This window comes from Aptenodytes patagonicus, chromosome 1 (genome assembly GCF_965638725.1).
Source record: "Aptenodytes patagonicus chromosome 1, bAptPat1.pri.cur, whole genome shotgun sequence".
Taxonomy (NCBI): domain Eukaryota; kingdom Metazoa; phylum Chordata; class Aves; order Sphenisciformes; family Spheniscidae; genus Aptenodytes; species Aptenodytes patagonicus.
This window is the reverse complement of record NC_134949.1, coordinates 212,952,513-212,975,594: the sequence shown is the minus strand read 5'-3', so window position 1 is coordinate 212,975,594 and position 23,082 is coordinate 212,952,513. Positions and strand designations below refer to the sequence as shown.

At 38.4% G+C, this 23,082-nt stretch overlaps 1 protein-coding gene across 1 annotated transcript in view; it reads left to right on the top strand.

Moving 5' to 3' along the window:
• The window catches only part of ARHGAP42 (Rho GTPase activating protein 42), a 172,583-nt gene that overhangs the window by 99,409 nt on the left and 50,092 nt on the right, over positions 1 to 23,082 (top strand). Inside the window, exons 5-7 of the mRNA XM_076328243.1 lie at positions 10,965 to 11,066; positions 15,586 to 15,696; positions 22,874 to 22,978. Of these exons, the coding sequence (XP_076184358.1) occupies positions 10,965 to 11,066; positions 15,586 to 15,696; positions 22,874 to 22,978 (318 nt within the window). The remainder of the gene's footprint in view (positions 1 to 10,964; positions 11,067 to 15,585; positions 15,697 to 22,873; positions 22,979 to 23,082) is intronic.

Below are 23,082 nucleotides of genomic sequence, written 5' to 3'. Positions count from 1 at the left end.
CTGATTGCCTCTTATTTTTGAAGAGTAGCATGCCCCAAATCTGAGTTGGCTTCTTTCCTTTTATCATGTAAGTGATGACTTAGGATTGGGTCGTATCTTTTGTTGTCATTTACTTTCTACTTGGCATACATAGCTATATTGTTTTCTAACAAATTATCTGCATTGCTTATGACATGAACAGTTTATTCCGTATGACTTTTGGTGAAGTATACAGAGTTAATTCAAGCTTCTTTCTGAATTCCTAAAGAGCATGGGTAACTTTCTTTTTTAAATCATTTAAGGTCACAAGCTTTTGTACAGGAACAGGAGACAATAAAACATTTTCAACTTCAGAAAACTATCCTAAACCTGCTTCAGAGAAGAGTTTAAAAAGTCTGTTTCTGCTGTTCTAGGGAACTACTTCATGTTATTTAAGCAGTAACATGCTTATATCCTAAGTAAGATATTCCAGCAAAAATACTTCATGTTTAGTAGACAGTAAAAACAATAAAACCAGATTACGTGTGTAGACTTACCAGTCCTGCTGTTTGGGCAGGGATTTAACAGATTCCCAGACATCTAGCAGCTACTCCTGGAATCGGCAAATGCCAAATAAAATTGAGACAACTCTGCAGCTGAATAATAGGGAGTCTAGCATCTCCTGCTTTGCGACCTGCCAGTATTGGCAGGTTTGTGTGTCTTTTCACAGCAGTGCTGGGAACTTTTAATGTTTTTTTCCATTTCAAGAGAGAATTTTTGGGAGAGAAGCAAATGACATCCTACAAACACATTTGTTCATTTAATAGTAACTGCTTCTTAATTTGAACAGAATTTTAGATCTCTCAGAAACAATGAAACTTTTCTGCTTTTTTTTTTAGTCTTCACTAGTAAGTACCTTCTGTCTGCACACATCTGATGGAATTATATAGGGAAGTATTAGGAAATGGCTGTAGGATTCTACTCTTCCAGGAAGGAGCAAGCCCTGGTCCTCATGGGGGACTTCAACCAACCTGAGATCTGTTGGAGGGACAACACAGCAGGGCATAAGCAATCTGGGAGGTTCCTGGAATGCATCGATGATAACTTCGTTCTCCAAGTGGTAGAGGAGCCAACAAGGAGAGGTGCTATGCTGGACCTTGTTCTCACCAACAAGGAGGGGCTGATGGGGAATATGAAGCTCAAGGGCAGCCTGGGCTGCAGGGAGCACAAAATGGTGGCGTTCAAGATCCTTAGTGCACCGAGGAGGGCGCACAGCAAGCTCACTACCCTGGCCTTCAGGAGAGCAGACTTTGGCCTCTTCGGGGAGCTGCTGGGTAGAGTGCCATGGGACAAAGCCCTGGAGGGAAGAGGGGCCCAAGGAAGCTGGGTAATATTCAAGGATCTCCTCCTCCAAGCTCAGGAGCGATGCATCCCAACAAAGAGGAAGTCAGGCAAAAACGCCAGGAGGCCTGCATGGATGAACAAGGAGCTCGTGGACAAACTCAAACACAAAAAGGAAGCCTACAGAGGGTGGAAGCAAGGACAGGTAGCCTGGGAGGAATACAGAGAAATTGTCCGAGCAGCCAGGGATCAGGTTAGGAAAGCTAAAGCCCTGATAGAATTAAATCTGGCCAGGGACATCAAGGGCAACAAGGAAAGATTCTATAGGTACGTTGGGGATAAAAGGAAGATGAAGGAAAATGTGGGCCCTCTCCAGAATGAAACGGGAGACCTGGTTAACTGGGACACGGAGCAGGCGGAGGTACTCAATGATTTTTTTGCCTTGGTCTTCACCGGCCAGTGCTCGAGCCTCATCGCCCAAGCCGCAGAAGGCAAAGGCGGGGACTGGGAGAATGAAGAGCCGCCCACTGTGGGACAACATCAGGTTCAAAACCATCTAAGGCACCTGAAGGTGCACAAGTCCATGGGACCTAATGAGATCCATCCACGGGTCCTGAAGGAACTGGCGGATGAAGTTGCTAAGCCACTATCCATGGTATTTGAGAAGTCGTGGCAGTCCGGTGAAGTTCCCACTGACTGGAAAAGGGGAAGCATTGCACCCATTTTTCAAAAGGGAAAAAAGGAAGACCCGGGGAACTACAGGCCAGTCAGTCTCACCTCTGTGCCTGGGAAGATCATGGAACAGATCCTCCTGGAAGCTATGCTAAGGCACATGGAGGACAGGGAGGTGATTCGAGACAGCCAGCATGGCTTCACCAAGGGCAAGTCCTGCCTGACTAACCTAGTGGCCTTCTATGATGGAGGGACTACATCAGTGGACGTGGGAAGGCCTACAGATGTCATCTATCTGGACCTCTGTAAGGCCTTTGACACAGTCCCCCACAACATCCTTCTCTCTCAACTGGAGAGGTATGGATTTGATGGGTGGACTATCTGGTGGGCAAACAGTTGGTTGGATTGCCGCATCCAGAGGGTAGTGGTCAACAGGTCAATGTCCAGATGGAGGTTGGTGATGAGTGGTATCCTGCAGGGGTCCGTACTGGGACTGGTCCTGTTTAATATCTTCATCAATGACATAGACAGTGGGATCGAGTGCACCCTCAGCAAGTCTGCAGATGACACCAAGCTGAGTGGTGCGGTCGACATGCCAGAGGGACGGGATGCCATCCAGAGGGACCTGGACAGGCTGGAGAAGTGGGCCCATGTGAACCTCATGAGGTTTAACAAGGCCAAGGGCAAGGTCCTGCATGTGGGTCGGGGCAACCCCCGGTATCAATGCAGGCTGGGGGATGAAGGGATTGAGAGCAGCCCTGCCGAGAAGGACTTGGGGGTACTGGGGGATGAAAAGCTGGACATGAGCCAGCAACGTGCGCTCGCAGCCCAGAAGGCCAATCGTATCCTGGGCTGCATCCAAAGAAGCGTGGCCAGCAGGTCGAGGGAGGTGATTCTGCCCCTCTCCTCTGCTCTGGTGAGACCCCACCTGGAGTACTGTGTCCAGCTCTGGAGCCCTCAGCATAAGAAAGACACGGACCTGTTGGAGCGGGTCCAGAAGAGGGCCACAAAAATGATCAGGGGGATGGAACACCTCTCCTCTGAAGAAAGGCTGAGAGAGTTGGGGTTGTTCAGCCTGGAGAAGAGAAGGCTTCGGGGAGACCTTCTTGCAGCCTTCCAGTACTTAAAGGGGGCTTATAAAAAAGATGGCGGCAAACTTTTGAGCAGGGCCTGTTGCGACAGGACAAGGGGGAATGGCTTTCAACTAAAGGGGGGGTAGATTTAGACTAGATAGAAGGAAGAAAATTTTTATGCTGAGGGTGGTGAAGCACTGGCAGAGGTTGCCCAGAGAGGTGGTGGATGCCCCATCCCTGGCAACATTCCAGGTCAGATTGGAGGGGGCTCTGAGCAACCTGATCTAGTTGAAGATGCCCCTGCCCACGGCAGGGGGGTTGGACTAGATGACCTTTAGAGGTCCCTTCCAACCCAAACTATTCTGTGATTCTATGAAACACTTTTGGAAGTACCTGCTACTTGGATCCATCAAGGGATTACAGAGGGAAAAGAAAAATTTCTTCAGAAGTTTATGAGCCTGAAAGTAAATTCTCTCTTGCAGGGTTATTCTGTATTTTACACAGATGTGAACTCCGTGCTAAACTTTTTAGTTTTCAGTTGTTTAAAGTATGTTTTTTTCGTTTTATGCATTACTTACCTGATTTTATTTGAGGTTATTTTTTAAACTGCCAGTTTTTAATATCTGTCTTCATAGCTTTAATGCTGCTAAACACTCTTGTATTCCCGGTTTATTGCCTTGTTATACTTCATAGTTGCAATATGTTCTTTTTATTATAATTATTTGTGTCTTACACCATATTCTTTTCTGGATATTCATGGCTTGCATATGGTTGTTCTTTTTTATTAAAGAATGCATTTAAAGATTTATAGTTGTTAGGACATTTAATTTGCTACGTGATGCATTCACCTTCAATTTGTGTTTTCACTAGCAGTTATGAATAACATAAGTCATAATTTATGGCTATTAACTATTTTATATTAAGCAGCAATCATTTCTTTATAAACTATGATGTAACTTTGTTCCACTTTATATGATTTGCTAACAATACATAAACTATGCCCTTTGACCTCCTAGCTTTCTCACAGATTTGCAGAAACCCTATAGCCTCACGATACGTTAAATTCTGACTGGGGGGAGGAAGAGGGAAGGAGTTCTATATCCCCTTTTCACTTTTCCTTTTGCAAAATCTCTTTCGGCCTTATCTTGAACTGAGAGCGTTCACATAACAAGTCAAAATCTCTACCAAAAAGAAATCCCCTCATCCAGACATCTATCAAAACGCAGTCTGTGGTCTCAGATGCCTATGATAATTTCAATTTTATTAAAACCAAACAAAAAACACCACCCTCCCAACCCACCTACCACCTGCATGAGAATTCTAAGCAAAACCTCAGGCAAAATAAAATGGAAGGTGAATTTATTTCTTTTCACCTCAGAAGTTGTGAGACTCTGAGATCTCACATTTTCCAGGAAATCCATAGGATCTGAGCTCAAATCATTCTTTCCAAGACTAAGTTTAGTTTATTTTCTAGTCTACAGTTCTATTTTTCTTTGTCCTACTCCTTAGTAAGAGATGATCCCCAAAATTTACAACTCCAAACAAAATACCAGTAACTTTGTAGAAATACATTTTTAATTTTTGTTTGGAAGGTAATGAAAAAGGTGGCTTCGAAAAATATATTTGAAGTCTAAAATTCCAGCAATGAACCATTTCCAGTGTGTTATTGTATCGACATTTTTGCAGTTGTTGTCAGAAAGAAAGGGGATGTGGCTTTATTGATCTCAGTGGAGTTCACCATTGCCTTCAGTTTCTTCCACTGGCAAATGTGTCTGACAATCTATATTTGAGTCTTACTATTGCATTTCTGTGCCAGTTTCTACAGTTTCTGCATCGTAGCTTGAGTTGGTGAGAAAAATATGTACTAATTTTGGGTGGGGGGAAAAAAGGAATCGTCACAGCCATGTTTCACAGTGTTCACTTGTTTCCTAATTAAGTGAGGGATTCTCATTGAAATTTTTTCTCCAGATAGTTTCTTTGTAACGTTTTCTATTTTAATTTCCTTTCTTGATCCTTTTAATATCACCTCTTACAAAACGTGTTTATTTTATGATTGCGCAAGGATATTGTTATTGAAAATGAATGTGAACTAAATGCACAAGTTTTTTCTGTTTTAAGGATTAGCATGTTAAAGTTTGAATATGAATTCTGGGACAAACAAAGAGTTAAAATATTTTATTTAGGGACAGATGTAAAATTTAGCTAAGATATTCTAATAGACAAGCATAGCACCAAAAGTCATTGCAACTAGAAAAAATGGAAAGAAATGGGAAGGATGGCAAAGGCTCTTTATGAAAAATAAAAAGGAATAATTTATATAATAATTCTGAAGATACATATAACAATTTTGACGTAAAATACTGGACACAAAGTAGTGGCAAACTTAGACCATTAAAAAAAAAAAATCTGATTTCTTGATGTTCCCACTAGAAAAGAGAAGTCAGCTTCAAAATATAACAACTTTTTCTGCTTCACATCGAAAAATACAACTTGCGGTTAAAATTTGTAGGCATCATGCCAGTGATTCTTTCCATGCATATGATTAGTTACAGCATGGAATCAAAATCTTTCTGAACAGGAAAAAAATTATCTGACTCAGTTGAGTCACCTTTTGAATAATTGATGTCTGATCTTTTCACAGCCATAGATTTCTGTAAAACAAGAGGGAAGAAGAACATCTTTTGAGTTAAACTTCTAACTGGCACGTCTATAATTAGTGGTATCTTGAGCAAAATTTATTTTTTAAAAGATAATTTTCTCTTTTTGGAGATTGTCTAATCAGTTTTGAAATAAAACTATAGAGGAAAACTAAGCAGAGAGAACAAAACCAGGAATTAAACCTGGATCCTGTATTACATGACTTGACCCTGTCAAAAGGGTACTGGAAGTTAGTAAGACTCCATTACATGCTAGAAGATGAGTGTTTGGTTAAGAGCTTTCCTAATGGGGTTGTTAGAAATTTGAGCCATTTAAACTGTAAGTATTTTTGAACTGATTTAAGGCTCAGTGACCTGACGCACCTGAGAATGGTTAAACAACTATAGAGAGACATTTACAGTGCTTAGAGTCTGCAGAACTTGATCTATACAAAAGGTATTGATGACTTATACATCAGTGTAAAATACGTCAAGGATTAGTATTTTATAATTTCTCTTTTTCTATTGCACTCTCCTAATTATGTCACATCAGTTTTTTTATATGTTCTAGCTGATATTTTGACAGAAATTATTGATAAGTTTCCAGGGCAAAGAGGAAGGATGAGGATTACCTGCAGGAAGGATGTGCAAGGAAGAAAGGTAGATGGAGGCTGAAGGGGAGTAAGAGACAGTACAGAGGTCAGAAATAGCATCTTCCTAATGGCCACGTATCTTATGCTTTGTGTCATGGCTCGTGCTGTTTGTTCTGGTAACAGTACAGCACGAGTTTTCTTATCCAGCCACGTCTCTTTTCTCCTTGGGGTTTGATCCAATGTGGGATCTAGAGGCAGAAGCAATCCGCTGTCTCCTAAGCTTTTGAGGAGATAGTTTTGCATGGAAACTTTCTTTGTAAACCTCCTGGCTTGTGGAAAAGCAGGGTTCTCAGTCTCATGGGCACAGATTGCTGGGACCAGGGTTCGGATGATTAATTTGGGCAGCAGCTGTGTATAAGAGAGTGTTTTGAGGGTTGCGGAAGAAAAGACTAAAGCTGGAATGAGATGTCTGTGACTCCACTTAGGATGTGCCTGTGTGCTGTGAGTCACCAGCTGTGTGTGCGAGGTGAAAGTTATCTTGGCATAAACTGAAGTGTTTCTTCTCTTCCAGAAAATGAATCACCTACTTCTAAGTGTATCTTTTTTTTCTTAATTTTTATGAAGTAAACAGTTTTCAGAGGCTTCAGTAGATTCAAATATGTGGTTTTTACTGGCATAGCAGAGGACATTTCAAGCAAAGGGAACTCACTCACCTGTTGGGGCCAGTATTTTTTAGACTTTTCCCAGAAACATGTCTGAGTGATCAGTACAGTGCCAGAAACACTGTCCTGCTGGCACTGCACCCTTATTCCCAGAAGTATCACCAAATAAAGACACTAATGCAGTCAAAGCTGCCAAGTGATCTTTATTCTCAGTCTATTTCTGTTAATTCTCCTTACTTTGTCCGCTTCTAGCTTTGAAGGGAGAAATTTTATTTGTGTTAAAATCTGGAGAAAAAGGAAGACGTTAATAGGATGTGCTGTCCCTGGAAACACTGTGCTTGGACTAGAAGTTGTCCTGGTATCAAGGAAGCCCCAAGTTATTAGTTTTCTCTTTAATTTAACTGGTGTAAAAACTGTGAAGGTAATGGTTGAGTGGATCACTGTTACAGCAGAGAGGTACAGTCTGGGAGGGGGCTGGCAGTGCTAGCAGAAGACCAAGAGAGCCTTCAAATTCTGCGTGTCTTCACGGATGGTACCAAGGAGATCTTAATGAAGCTTCATGTGAGACACAAGATGCCTCGCAACCACAATTAGTTTATTTAAATATTTTTTTTTGTCTAGTTCTTGGGGGAGTTGTATCTGTTTAGCTGTGATCATTTACTTTTTGTGTTTTCCTTTTTACATATAAAGAGAACAGATAATATGATATGTAATTCACGGGTTTTGTTGTAGATGTTAGCACAAAATACAAGCAGCTGGATTTGGTGCACTGGGAACTGCATTAAATGTGTGAATGGATCCCTTCTGGCACTGACATGAATTTGACATGCTGTATGATAGAACAGGAGCTATTTCAGATAGCCAAGTCCCATTTTCACACCTTTTGCTTTGACTCTCACCAAGCAGCTTAGACTTCAGACTCTTTGCTAGCTCTTGTTAATAAAAGTTATGTTAATATGTTAATGCTAATGTGAGCTCAAGTGCCTGACCAGACAGGATCATCCATTACCTGTATATCAGCTTGATTCCGAGTTCACGAGGCAAGAGGAATACCTACTACTGGTATCATAAATCTATTAGGGAAGGAATTGGTGCTGACCCAGCTGGGCTGAGTCATTCCCAGTCTGATACAGGTAATCCTGCAGGAGCTTTGCCCATGGCTCCATGTCTCATTCCTTTGGTCCGGCCTCTGAGGCAGCAAAGGCAAGCACGACATCAAGCCTAGGCGTGCAGCAAATGTCATCTGCACCCAGGCCTCATTGTCAAAGGACATGGCAAGTTACCTTCTGAAGTAGATGGTCTCCTGGGCAGGGTATCCACCACTGAACTCCAGCAGCTTGTGACCAAAGGCTTTAATATTGTGATTAGGCAGATTCGTGTCCCAACTTTCAGTGACATGGGGAAAAAAGAAAAAAAAAGGTAATTCTCTTTGCATTTTTCATTGCATCAGCTGAGTTTGCCCTTGACTCGGGGATTTCCTCAAGATGGTGACTTTGCCACCTGTGTGTTGTATTTTAAAATAATCCAGTTCATTTTTTAGTCCAGCACCTTAACATCATTGTCTCAAGATAACACAGTATGCAACTAACTGCACCTTTTATTCAAAAGAACGTATCTGTAGTGTATGATCAACTGAACTCGATTTCTGTTTGTGACCGAAGGAGATTTCTTGGCTAGTCCACTCACTCTTGGTGAGTCCTGCCTTCTGCCTTCTCTCTTTCTTTTAAGACTGTGTTTGGGAAAGATTTTGGAAGATAATTCGTATGCCTTCTTTTCCCTTGCTAGGCAAAATACAAGCTTTTCTTTTTTCTTTTTTCCTTTTTCTTTTTGCCTTTTTTTTCCTCATATCTGCATAGCTGCAATTAAATAAGGAATAGCATTGGGAATTTTTCTGTACTGTTAATTAATATTTTGTTGGGTCAAGTGCCTTCTTTTCCCTATGATGTCTTTTGAAGATATTTCTATTGTGAGGTAATGAGAACATTAAATTGTGCATATTTTCCATACTAAACAGATTGGAACCTTTTGCAGGATAGAAAGTATATGTTGTGTTTTGTAATCTAGTATAATTACCGTTGTGAACTGTAGTCACTGGAGCTAATCATTAAGTGGTTTGCTGTTACAGCTAATTGATAAGTTTTCATTCATGGCATTAAATTCTTCCTTCTATTTATTATTTCTCTGACTGACCTGACTTTCCCATGATATGACAAAGAAAAACAGGGTGGTGCTACAATGCAGGCTAGTTATTTGTTTTGTATATAACAATTTCTAGGGAGAAGGGAGTTGGGGAAAGAATCACTACAGTTCTGAAGATGACCTGATGCATTATGTCCAGTAACTAGTTTTTGCACCATTAATAGCTTTAGCACATGCGTAAGTAGGACTGGTTGTCTTGAGCTTTCTTTGTTTTCTCAAAATATTCAACTTGTTAGTCATTAGAAAGAATTAGGACTTACCTAAGATTGTAAAAGTCACTGGCAGAGGGTTGCTCTTAATTAGAGGATATATAATTTTATAATTAAAAATTATATTTTTATCATTAGTAATACTCTGATGGGATATATACTTTAATCCCTTCTCCTGTTTCCTGAAATTTGGCACTTCTTGAAAGATGGAAAAGCTTATGAGAAAGCTGTCTTTTTCTTAAATTTCAGATTTAAATTTCAGAATATCTGATCTAAAAATTTTGAAGTATAAATTGTAAATCAGGTTACAGAAGATAAGGTGTTTCTTAATTTACTCATAGCAATAGCTTTCTTTTGTATTGTCATGTATTAAAGTAGTCTTACAGTAGAAATGTGAGGATTGTCTGCACATGATGGGAAAAACTTAAGAGGAGTGGAAAAGGAAAAAGGCAGGATAACTCTTTTAAATGAGACAAGCTTAAATATTCAGACACATCAAAACGTTATTGGAAACAGACTTTTGGACCAATTTCCTTTTGCAACCACGTATGTGCTTTTCCATCATCCTCATATTTTAAAAGTGTGGGTGGAAAATAAGCATATATTAGTCTTAAATACAAAGAATAGGCCTATATCATCATCAAATTTGTTATACTCACCTACCTCTTCCACAGTGTTTTTATTCAGCAAATACAATGTGACAGGTAGGTACATTTATAAAACTTGGGGAAGATTATTTTGCGTTAGAAATCTGCTTAGCAAGATACCACCTACATAAAACCTCATGTATATTTATTATGTTGCCCTGGTTTCAGCTGGGATAGAGTTAATTGTCTTCCTAGTAGCTGGTACAGTGCTGTGTTTTGGATTTAGGATGAGAATAATGTTGATAACACACCGATGTTTTAGTTGTTGCTAGGTAGTGCTTACACTAGCCAAGGACTTTTCAGCTTCCCATGCTCTACCGACTGAGAAGGCTGGAGGTGCACAAGAAGCTGGGAGGGGGCACAGCCAGGACAGCTGACCCCAACTGGCCAAAGGGACATTCCATACCATGTGCCGTCATGCTCAGTACATAAACGGGGGAAAGCTGGCCGGGGGGGCCGCTGCTCGGGGACTGGCTGGGCATCAGTCGGCGGGTGGTGAGCAATTGCATTGTGCATCACTTGCTTTGTATATTCTTCTTATTATTATTACTATTATTATTATTATTATTATTATTATTTTATTTTATTTCAATTATTAAACTGTTCTTAATTCACGAGTTTTCTCACTTTTACTCTTCCTTTTCTCTCCCCCATCCCACTGGGAGGTGAAGTGAGTGAGCAGCTGTGTGGTGCTCAGTTGCTGACTGAGATTAAACCACGACATATGGGAAGCTATGTGGGTCTGTTGTATAGGTTTATTATTTATGGGAAAAATCCTGCTTAATATTGCATTTAATAATTGAATCAGTCCTCCTGACATGTTCAGGCCCAATTTAGAATTAAACCCTAAAAACATAGGAACCAACAAAAATGGCTTTATAACCAGGCATATTTTGGCACCTATTCTTTCCTTTAATTTAAGTTAGCTGTGATATGTAGTCAAATACTTTACTTGGCAATGTTTTGTTTTTCAGGATGGGAAGAAGAAGTTTGACAAAGAAAGTGAGAAATATTATTCCATCCTAGAGAAGCACTTAAATTTATCAGCAAAGAAGAAAGAATCTCATTTGCAAGATGTAAGTACTAAACAAACCCTTACCCAGTTTCACATTTGCGTAGAGATCATGATAACAAACTGGTTCTCTTCAAGACATGCTGTATTTTGTTAATGTGAAATTGTGGTGATTTCTTGTAGTCACGCTTGTTGTGAATATAAATTATTGAGAGGGATTAATATGACCCTAGTAAGAGTTAATTATTTTAACAAGACAATGTTCTGCATGTCCAACTTTGTGTACTTCAAGTACAGCTAATGTTTATTGGTTGCAACAACAGAATTATATTACTACAATAAAAATGTGACTTTTATAAGGTATATGTGGAATATTTGAAAGTCAAATAATTAATTGCTTTTTTTGCTATTTAATTTATTACTCAATGAAATTATGCTTCTGTTTCACATAAATTTTAATTTGGGAGACTGAACTGAGGTCACTTTAATGATGCTGGTTTATGCTTCTTTTTTCCTCTTTTTCACCTTATTCTGAGAATGCAGCATCATGCCCTGAAATTGTATCCACAACTTCAGCTTTGAAGAATCTGTATGGCTAATTCTTTCCTGTTTAAAAAAAAACAAACCATGAAGACTTCTAGTTTAACAGGAAGATTCCAGGGCTTTTCAGTATGCTGGTAAAAATAATTATGATTTGTCTTTGAGGCAAATTACAGTAAACCAGCAATTTGATATCAACAACACTTTGGGGTTTGTGCCAAAAATTTTATTTTTAAATAAAATATTAAAATTATTAAAAATTATTGTGATGGGATTACGTTTGTCACGGTGACTCTTAAATCATGGGGGATTAGTTTGCTGATGGAGTTTTCACAGAAGATGTGGCCATCACTCAGTCACAAATTGTAGGATTTTTTTTCATGTTTAACAATAATACTATAATTTGAATTAAATGAGGCTTAGCAATTCAAAATTTGTAATAATGTTTATACTCCTGAATTGCCATAGCTGTCTATATAATAAACAGTCTAGATAACACATTAGTTATGTAGGATTGGTTAATTGTTCCACTTGTATGTCAAAGTTTTATATGTACAGCTTTCACTTTTCCTAAATATCCTGTGTATTGATGAAGAAGCAGTTCTGTTAGAGGCTAAGCACCAGCTGAGAAAAAAAAAAAAACAAAACACTTAATGTTGTACCAAAATGTGGAAAAGTGAACTTAAGCACCAATTTACTCTAGAATATAAATAAAATATAATAAAATATTTTACTCTTGAGACGTGAGAATAATTAAAGTCTAAAAAGAGCAACTGAAATGAAAAGTAACAACTGTGAATCTAATAAACTGTGGTAGAATAACAATGGATTTGGCTCAAGTATTTAAACTAATGGAAAACCAGAGTAAATTTTTCCACTGTGTCCTTAAGTGACATCTCTGGATTTAAAATCTTGTAACTGAGGCTGAGTTTTTTGCTTTTCTGGATGCCCCACTTGTAAAGCATATAGGGCATAACTTGTCATTTCTGTCTTCCCCGGTTTTATGCTGCTGTAAGTGTGCTGGATCAGCAACATAGATCCACCATAAGCAGAAGGTACAATAGCAGATCAGTACCAAAAACATTAACCAGGGAGACTTTTGGCCTGTATCTGTATTGTAAATAAAAGGAGGCCAAGCACCAATTCCTGGCCTGAAATCGAAGTGATAGCTGTTGACTCACATCCAGAGTGGTTTGGGTGAGCCCCATTTATAGCCTATGTGTCCAGGAAGAGTTCGCTGGAGCAGCCCACAGCAGAGCCACGAATGGAATGGTGCTGGCAGCTGGGGCTTTAGTGCTCGATGCAAGTGAAGGGAATTCCTTGCCTCAAGCTGACGTCATGCTTTTAGTGAGATGGGAATACCACTTTTTGACTGCTACTGTCACACTGAAAAATACTTCTTTTTTTAACCCGCTGTTTCTTTGAATTGTTGAGGTTTCTTGGTACCTCATCACATTATGTGGATTAAAGAGTACTGGGATGCACAAGGAGTAGTTCTCATACTGTATTGGGCTATTTTACATATCTCACTTGAGTGCAATTGAGAGCACCTTAATTAGGCATCTAAAGTTTGATGGTCTGAACATATTCTATAGAGAATGGTTTGCATATATTCACCTAACTGAAATGTATTGGATATTGTAAGAGTCTGCAAGACTGCTTATGCAGTTTACATAGATGATTAGGCTTTTTTTCCTTTAGCATCAAAAAGAAACTTCATAATACTGTCTTTTCACTGCCTACAGAAGTCCACAGTGGAGCAGAAGACAGTCAGAATTGAGTGATGTGAAAAAGTTATTGAACTCCTGATTTTATTTCTCTGAAACCTGTTCCAGAATCAGGCATAAATATAGAGCAAAGGCTTCAGTCTCCAAGCTTATGTGAAGTTCTGGTATATATTTTAGTGATATCCTACATCAATAAAAATATTACTCACTATAACTAGATATCATACAAGTAGAGACTCAAAATCATATCCATCAAATCTTTTTATTTTTCACATGCAGTTTGAAGTCATAGAAAAACTTGTGAAAATCCTTTCAGCTTTTGAAACTTCAAAATCACTTTCAAAGTGGTACTTACATATCTGAATCCTCGGTGTTCACATAAAATTCATAAGCTTCTACAGAAGATATATTTTAGAAATTATGATTTAGTCCCTGTACACTAGTGGTAATTATGGCCTTAATTTAGGAACCCATACATATTTGAGATGGCACTTGGTTGTCGTAAGTATCATTACAACTACAATCTGCTTAAATGCTGTTCAGAATAGAGATGGATTTTATTAGGTGTTTAAATACTTTTTCTGAGTCGAAACCTGAAAGAGCTCATTTCTAAAACTAGATTCTGTTATTTGCTGACAATTAAATGTGAGAGCTGAGGTCTGTCTCAAGTGCTTATTGACTGCGCTTCTGTGAGCAAGGGCTTGCTGGATCATGTGCCAAAGTGGTGGCACCTGGTTCTGTTCAACTATGTCGCATTGCCTTGGTGATATAATTTTTGTGAAATAAAACTATTAACACAGAGTATCAAAGAAAACAGTAGCCGAACACGCTATATGAATGGCACATGGCAGAGTTAATTCTGTGGTAAAGCACTTAATTACTGGAATTTTAAGTGCCTGATTTCTGCTTCATAATATTAGTTTTTGTACTTAATCTCCTGATTAGTTTTTTATAGGCATGGGAAGGAAATGCTAGTACTGAATCATATGAAACATATCGTTGAAGCCCATACTTCGAAGTAGTGCTAGAGCACTGTGCTGGGGAAGTGGATCAATATTGTTAAGAGCCCGTGTGGCCAAATCACGATAGTAGCATGTCCTTAAGAAGCGATGCTAGTTATATATGGTGCTATTGATAACCGAGTCCTGCCTGAAGGAAAACACTAACTTTTTGCACTTGTACTGTTAAAAGTACTAAACCTCTTTTATGATATGTTTGCTGTTTTAATGTTTGCTATCAGGCAAAGGCAACATTTAGCTTTTCCAATTTTTCCATATTTGTTACTTTTAATGCCAGAATTGAACTAGAGAATATATAGAAGTATACTGCTATATTTTAACTGGCATATGTCAAAAATAGCTGAACTGGTTTTACTCATATTGCCAATACTTGATAAAATTTCTTTTTGACCTAAGACCAAAACCTAACTTAATGCAGCCCAAAAGGGAATTGCTTGAGAAAATTATTTGTTACGAAGAAGGATTAATTAAAATGTAATCTGCATCTCTTCTTTAGGCATTATCCACATACCACACTGCTTGTCTGTTAGGTCCCTCTCCCATGGCTTGTTTAAATTGAGGATGAAAGCCTATTACTCTTTATCAGCTGATAAGAGTTAATTCTTTAGTTGTTTAGGCAGAAGACTTTGTTTTGGTACTGGATCTTCATGGCGGGTGGTATTACTCAGGCATTTCTGACAAATATTGCCTTGTAGTTCTTGCATTTGAAAATGAAAACATGAAAAATAATTGATTTATGAGGTTAAGGGCTTAAATATGTTTATATTCCAAGAGCACGTGACTCATACTATGAAGTAATAAGTTGCAAGATGTCATTGTTAGAGACAGTCTGTACCTTCTTGGGAAGGTATTTGAGGCTGAGAAATAGGTATATTTCAGTGCATGTGATACTCAAACATTTCAATAGAAATATTAATCTTTTTGTCTCCCTTTAATTCTTATCCTACTCTCTTCTATTTCTTTTTCTAAACTTTCCATATACCAGGGACAGAGTTCCTGCTGCCACCTTTCTTGATTTCCCTCCAGGCTCTCCTAAAAACTAGAATATTAAAGTGCAAAAACGAAGAGGAAATCAAGAGGTGTGGGGAAAAGGAATGAGGCTACAATGTGTAATGTTAGCTTCTTAAACTTGCATTTAGCTATTTTAAGTAGGTATTCTAATTTTCAGGAAGAAAACTGAACCCCATGAAGCTTGTAAAGTAATCTTACGGAAGATCTGTTTGTTAATGACAAAATCTATTTTTAAAGCAATCATGAGAGTAAATTAATGTTATCTATATTTCATTTTGTCTTTTAGGCAGATACACAGATTGATAGAGAACATCAAAACTTTTATGAAGCATCATTAGAATATGTTTTTAAAATTCAAGAAGTACAAGAGAAAAAGAAATTTGAATTTGTTGAACCTGTAAGATTTCTGTTTTATTTTCTTTAGAATGCATGCATTTAAAGCTGAAAATTGAATTTAAAATATCTATTTTTTGCTTCCTTTTTTAAATTGTGATCACAGGTTGTTTGTATGTAGACAGACAGTAGGATCTTAGCTTGGGCACTTTCCATGTTTATTAAAGGTTTATGTAAGTGTATCATATCTACTGTGAAGTGAAATGTCTGATGACTTGGGGTGTGTGTAACATTTTAATGGAACAACATGTAATGTTGTGTCTGTGCAACATATAATGGATGTTTCCTAATACCATGGTTTCATGGCTGAAATTCTGAGCCAAGTTTTGGATTTAAATATTCCATGTAGGCAGTGTACACATATGTTTTTCTAAGTTATACATGAAATAAAGTGAAAAATTGTTTTTTCTGTAGGATAGGTAAGTTTTTTTTTTTGTTGGTGGAGTCATTTGTCTTTAGTTTACTTTGCACATAAAAGAAAGCATACGTTGACACGCCATAAAAGAGGAAGATGAAGTTGTGTTTCAAAGTCCATATTTAGATCTGGGATTTTCTCCTGGACTGTGTTTCTGCCCCCACCCCTAACTATCTTCTGGGTCAGTCAGTACCAAAAGCTGCTTCAATATGATGTGCTAGCATATTTCTGTGGCATATTAGTAGTATTACTACTGCTCATGTCATACAGGACTAGCTTGCCAATTGCTTTATTTACTTAGTACCTGTAGCCCTTGACAGAGAACTTCCAATGTCATCTGTTCCTTCCCATTAAGCATACTGAGCATAGCAGAGTATCAGTTGTGAAAGAGGAACATGACAAGTATAACTTCTCTCTCTCCACACCATCTTCCAGCTTCCTTGTAACTAACCAAAGCAGCACTCTTGACTGTGAAACAGGTTGAATTGCATCTCTAACACCCAATGTCACCAAGAAGAGCTTCTCAGATGCCTTCTTTCCATGAGATGAGAATGTATTGTATAGTGAATGTTTGACATTGATGCAAACCAACAAACCTGGATTCAGCAAGCAGTACTTACAGAAATCCTATCTTTATGGCATACAGCTGCCAAATCTTAGAGACTAAAACTTTGCTCGGATTCCTAAATAAGAACATTTTTCTACCTGTCACAGATTAATCCAGAGTCTCTCTCTTGGTCTACTTCTGCAAAACTCTCACATCCTGGAAAAGTCTAGCAACCTTGACCTAGCTCTGACCCTGGTATACAAGGCTTTATGCTCCTTTAAAGTAATAGAAACTTTCTGTATTGAGAAGACTTTGTACATCAGGCAATATTATTGTGCAATTGCATATAGTTAAAATAGGGCATTTTTCATCCTATGTGCTAGACAGAAAGGAAAAAAAAATTTGATTTTATATATTTAGCTGGAGATACTGAGCTTTATCCTTTTGACCAGGAGCTGTCCCCACACTATGTCAGCCATCACAGCAGCAGCAGCTATGAATTACCAAAATGAAAGAGCTATTTATCAGTTCATCAGTGCTGATACTGAGCAAGAACGCAGGGGAGGTTACTGGTAAACTCAGTCTTGTGGACCTGGGTATTTTTGTCACCAGTTGTACACATCCAGTAGGTAAAATTTACTTTTGAGTGGATCAGTTGCTATCCTGTGTCAGATCCGTAGGCATTTTAGCCTGGTGTGCTGTTTGTTGCACACAGGTACGGGAAATACTCTGGTGACTGGTAATGATAGCCCTTGCAGGTAGTGTCTTCTGGCTCCAGGTGTGAATTTTTTATAATCACTCTGAATAAAAATGGCGCTTAAACTATAACATCAGTTATAAAATTCTGAACCTTCAAAATTCTTAATTTTTTGTTTCTAGTCTCTTGCATAAAACATGCTGGAATAAAAGCATTTACTAAAACCCATAAGGCAAAGTATGCCAAGTGAATTATAATACACATCAGCAATACCATGAGACAAAGAAAAAAAAAAAAGTCTTCAAAATACGCTTTCTAAAAATGCATAGTTTATGTAAGTGATGTTGGAAGTATGAGCATGTGCTCCTAGATGCAAGTAGATAAGGACAAAGCCTAACACTTTAAATCACATATCAAAAGAAGTGCCATATTATTCATTTTCCTCTGTGTGCTCTATGGATGTTCAGATGCTAGAAGATGCCTGGTGGAGTGTCTATACACACATTCCTCTTCAGGAGCTCTGCTAGTTGTGGGGCCTTCTAGTGCGTGTGCTGCCTGTGTCTCTGATTTATCAGCTCAGTGTCATGTCTCCATATAATTCTCAGTCTGACGTGTTACTAATAGACTCTTTGAAGGAGAGTTTAACAAAATAAAAGAAAGGCTGTTAGTGCAGTGAAGGAGGAAATTGTGATGCCCATGTGGAAGAAGGATAAGTTCATGACATGGGAATAGAAGTTGAAAAGCAAATGATCTGCTGGAGCTCCTTCCAAGATCTTCAGTTTGTCTATGCCAAAAGATAAGGATGGTCTGGGAACCAGAGTGGGAGAAGTAGTCTAGCAAAAATTGCCAGGTGGGTTACACCTGGGATAGTAGAACAGTAGAAGTTGGTAAGAGTGGAGAATGTTCCTTCCTGGCGGAGAATGGGGAGAGATTTTAAGGTACAAAATGTTAATGACTCATACTCTGGATAGAGGATTATAATATTCAGAGTAGACTTTTGCAGCTGATCCTCAGGCCCTGGATTTCTCTGCTGCTCTCTGCATCTTGTCTCAAGGAGTCGCTAATGTGCACTAGAGTGTGAGTAACTGACAGCTGCCTATTTGTGATCCTCCTAGATCTTGATTTTTTCAAGCCAAAAAAAAAAAAAACCAACAACCTAAAGCTTTTCATACAGATCATGAATTTAAACTTTTTCTCAAGGACAAATTAGTTTTAAAATTTGCTTTACAGCAAGTTAAACAACAAAACAAAGTAAGTGACGATAATCTCTGTTCCTAGCTTTGCCCTCGTGGGCCCAGAGAAGATAGTCCAAACCAACGCAGCTTTCTGAGGATGTTATGGTTGTTAGGAGAAATACAAACTCCTTCCTAGAGCTCCACTTTGTCCCTCAACAATGCCAGGACTTCCTTGGCCTGTAGGAATCAGGGCACACAGCTCATAAGCAGTAAGCTATCTGAAATGTGAGGGTGGTCCGTTAAATGTCATGAAAGTCCAGAAGTGTTTATTTTAAGAAGAAAAAAAAAAACTACAACCAACAAACCCTGCCTGTAATTGCATGCAGTTCCATGAGACTTCACTGTGGATGTTAAACTCAATTTCCTCTTCCTTGGATTTTCTACATTATTAACTACATTCACTTTAATCTGATGGATAAGTACCTTCTGGTGCTATCTACTTATAAATAAAATGAAAACAGGGAGACAGGGACTTCTGGCTGATGTGCTGCAGGCCAAAGGTTAAATTCCTCCCCTATCCGAAACCTAAGTACAGTCTTCTTCCTGTGAGAATGAAATGACCAGGCAGTCTTGAGGTCACCAGCTCTACATAAAAATAAATACAGTCTCAAGAAGTGCTTGGATTTTGTTTCAGGTTCTGTGTTGAAATCCTCGCAGCGCTGGGGTAGTGAGTAGCATTGTATTACGGAGCTCAGACCTCACTTTTTATTGATGGAACTGATTAGATACTCAGATTGAAGTAACTATAAGGCACTTGTTGAAATGAAAAATTGTTGATATGAACACATCAGCCATTGTATGTGATGTATGGTGAAACAAATCACCTTTTTACATGTGAAGACCACCTCAAAATACATTCTGAAAATCTTTTTTGAAAGAAAAAAGGGCTGGTTTTCTTTTCTTTATTATTTAATATAATAAATATTATTTAATATAAATCTCTTTAAAATTATAATCCTGCCTTTAGCAGCAGTGCCACTTGTAACACCAGCAGAAAGAAAACCCCACTGTGAACATAAGCCTAGGGCAAAAGTCCTTGGCTTTTAGATCTCCTCCATGCAATGCTATGGCTGTACCTGTCCTGATGGAAGTGGTTATGAAGATGTCTTAACAGCACAGGCCCATTGGGTACAGGGCGTTTTCTGATCCCTGTTCTTCCACCACTAGTGACGCATACATAGAAGCAAATACCATCCTCAGTGTCAGTTGTTTCAACACAGAACTTGAATAGGCTTGCATAAAATAAGCGTATTTTTACTTTTATTTCTGTTTTTCTAAGTGCTCAGAGAGTATTTGACCAAGAGAACCTCAAGGCCAGATCTTCTGCAATGCACAACTGCCAGAATATCTGAGCAGTACTTCAACTAAATGCATTCAGATTTTTCTCAGGGTTTTTTTGCTGCTGTTTTTTTGCTTTCTGATAAATTCAGCTTTGCTGCCATCTTGTGTTAAATATTTTCCTCCTCAGTATTTCTCCACGTACTCCGTAAAAGCGTTTTGTATGGTGGAAAATGGTTTTCTTTAAGTATTGAAGCTGAAATTTAAACGGTTTATAGTACATTCTCCAGAAGTGCCCTTTAAACTGATCTTTAAAATTCAGGCATAAGCTGACATATACTGAAACTTTCTCCCACTAGTTCCTTTATTATAATTTTGGTATGCTCTAACATTCTGCTTTGGCTGCAGTTTTGCTGAGCGCTCATATTGCTCCTGCAGTGCTTCTTTAGCTGAAAGGGGTGGGTTTAGCAGCAGGCTCCTACTTACAGGTTAAGTTAATCCACATCCTTTTGACTGAAGCAAGTCAGAGTAAGCCCAGGAGTAGTTATGCTGCTGTAGTTGGGGACATGGATGAGTAACTGGATCTAGACTGTGGGCAGGGGCTTTGCACAGCTGGAGCCAGAGCAGAGCCTTGGTTGTAATTTACTTACTTATTTTATACTTTATTCATAAAAAAGGAAGATTAGTTTTCTTTCTTTTCTTTCTTTTATGTAATTCTTTCTAGAATTACATTATAAACCTTAAAATTATAGAACTCTTTCTATCTATTTACATAATTGGAGATTTTAAGATAGATTGTTGTATTTGGACCTTCCTCAGAACCGCTTGAATAACCAGTAAGAGACTTGCAGGGCCAGGTCCTTAACTGAGATAATGATTTCAGCTGGGCAGATGATCATATAAAGCTGAGACAATTTACACAAGCTGTGGAGCCCTTCACTTGACTGTGTTGCCTTCATTGTTTGTTTGATGGTGGGATGTGGTTCAGGAATTCACACCCATCATAGAGGCCCCACAAAAAGTGGCTTTTATGCCCAAGGATCTTCTCAGTTCTTCAGGCTCCATGACCAACTTACTGGGCAGACATGGGCTTTCACCACCTCTGCCTGAGGCCAGGGTTTCATCTGATCCTGCAATACCAGTAAAAACCAAGGGGGAAGTCCTTCTCCCAGCCATGCCTTCATGCTTCTAATGGTCTGTTAACCTCGAACTGTTTTAACTTACTAATGCAGCAAAACAGCAGGCTTCCCAAGGCAGAGATGCTCACTGAAGGGCGCAGCAATGCCAGAGCTGGCACAAGGATGTGTGGGGTGCATGACAAAGCTGAGTGGGGAAAGGGAGGAGGAACGGGAAGGGGAGAGCAAGACTTCAGTCTGGTAGCAGCAAGTCATCATGTTAGCGCCTCTGCCCAGAGACCTGTGTTCTTGATCTCTCATTGGTCAAGCTGTGTAATTTTGCACATTAAAGGGTGTGGAATGTCTTGTGATGCTGGAATGGATGGGGCTTTAAAATTGCAAAATATTATTTTAGCTATTCCCCTGAAATATATTTGTTGCCTTAATACAGCAGTCTCTTAGTGAGCTGTAGCAAAGAGGGGGGCAGAACAATTTAACTACGCTTCTTCAAGTAGGGCTGAGTGTAAATTTAAAGAAAATGTAAACACAGTAAAAGCTACATTTTTAAGCTGTTTCACTTAAAATAATCTATGGTACTGGTAACACAAAGAAAAGTGCATTAAATATGAATGATGGGATTTTTGTTGCCTGAGTGTAGGCTACTTCAATAGTCGATGGAGAGAGATAAATGTTTCCATTGGATCATTCATCGCGTCCTGAAAGAGAAGTCTGAAAAAGGAAAAAGAATTATGCTCTTGAATACCTGTGTTTTTTTACTGAGTTAGGAGGCAGCCTGGACAGCCAGTTACTTAGCCTAGATGATTAGCTTTTCAGTGGCTGTAATATACTAAGATAAATCTGTCCTGTTGTTGTAGCTTTTGTTATTGTACATCCAAGTTAATATCTCTTTTTTGTTGTTGTTTTCTTTACTTGGTTGTATGTAAGCTAGATTATATATACAAAGAAAACAGTCCATTATAAAAAATTAAATGCTTGTTATTTAATGGCAAGTAAGAAGACTTACGGCAATGTCAAAACATGTTTTAAATTTAGAACAGAATTAAGTTAGAAGGCTTTTAAAACTAATAGGTGGTAGGAATGCATTAATTCAACAGCTAAAATAAGCATTCAGGAAATCTAGTTGCACTTTTTAGTACTTAATCATTATTTTAAAGCAAACTTTAAAAAGAATTTTCAACTGGATATGTACTGACTTCAACTGGTCTGTTGGAGTCGGTCACAGACATACCAGGTAGAGTTTGCATTTTGTTCAGAGCAGGAAGAAATAGTCTGGATTTCTTGTGTTGTATTAAGTTGTCCAAAACATACTTTCAAGAGTCTCATTTGTGGAAAATATGTCATAGCCCAAGCAATTACTATGAAGAAAGTGAAAAAATATTTTGAAGAAAAAAGCCTTGAACTCTGAAAGTATAAACTTGGAAAATGCACACCAACAAAGACTCCAGCTGAAATAGTGGACAAAATGACTATGACAGTGAATTAAATTATTATGGAAATGACAACTTCATGGCACAAAAGCCTGTTTAACACCTCTCTTTCTTAAGGTCTGACCATGGATTCCTTGCTCAGCAAAGCTTTGCTATTGCGAGTAATGAAAGCTTAGAGTGTTTCAGGAACAAAGACACAGAATGCTTTTTGCTGATGGTTTGCTGTATTTTGCTGCTAAAAACTAATAGAAAATCAACTGTCTTTATTTTTTGCTTTCTAATACTCACCTGAATAAAAGAAGTGTGTAGCAGTTGCTAAGAACTATTTTTTTCACTATCGCAGGCAATACCTATTCCTTGTAAGTTACTGTATGTTCTGTTTGTGTTACATAGCATTAAAAGTGTGTGTTAAAAATACATAATGCTTCTCAATTTTACCTTTTCAGCTCTTGGCCTTTCTTCAAGGATTATTTACATTTTACCATGAAGGATATGAACTGGCTCAGGAGTTTGCACCATACAAGCAGCAGCTGCAGTTCAATTTGCAGAATGTAAGGATGATTTGTATTTACACCATTTTGTTTGCTAATTTAATTTTAGGACATTAAAGTAGACTCGTAGCACTTTATTGGAACTCTAAATCTTGCAATGTTTT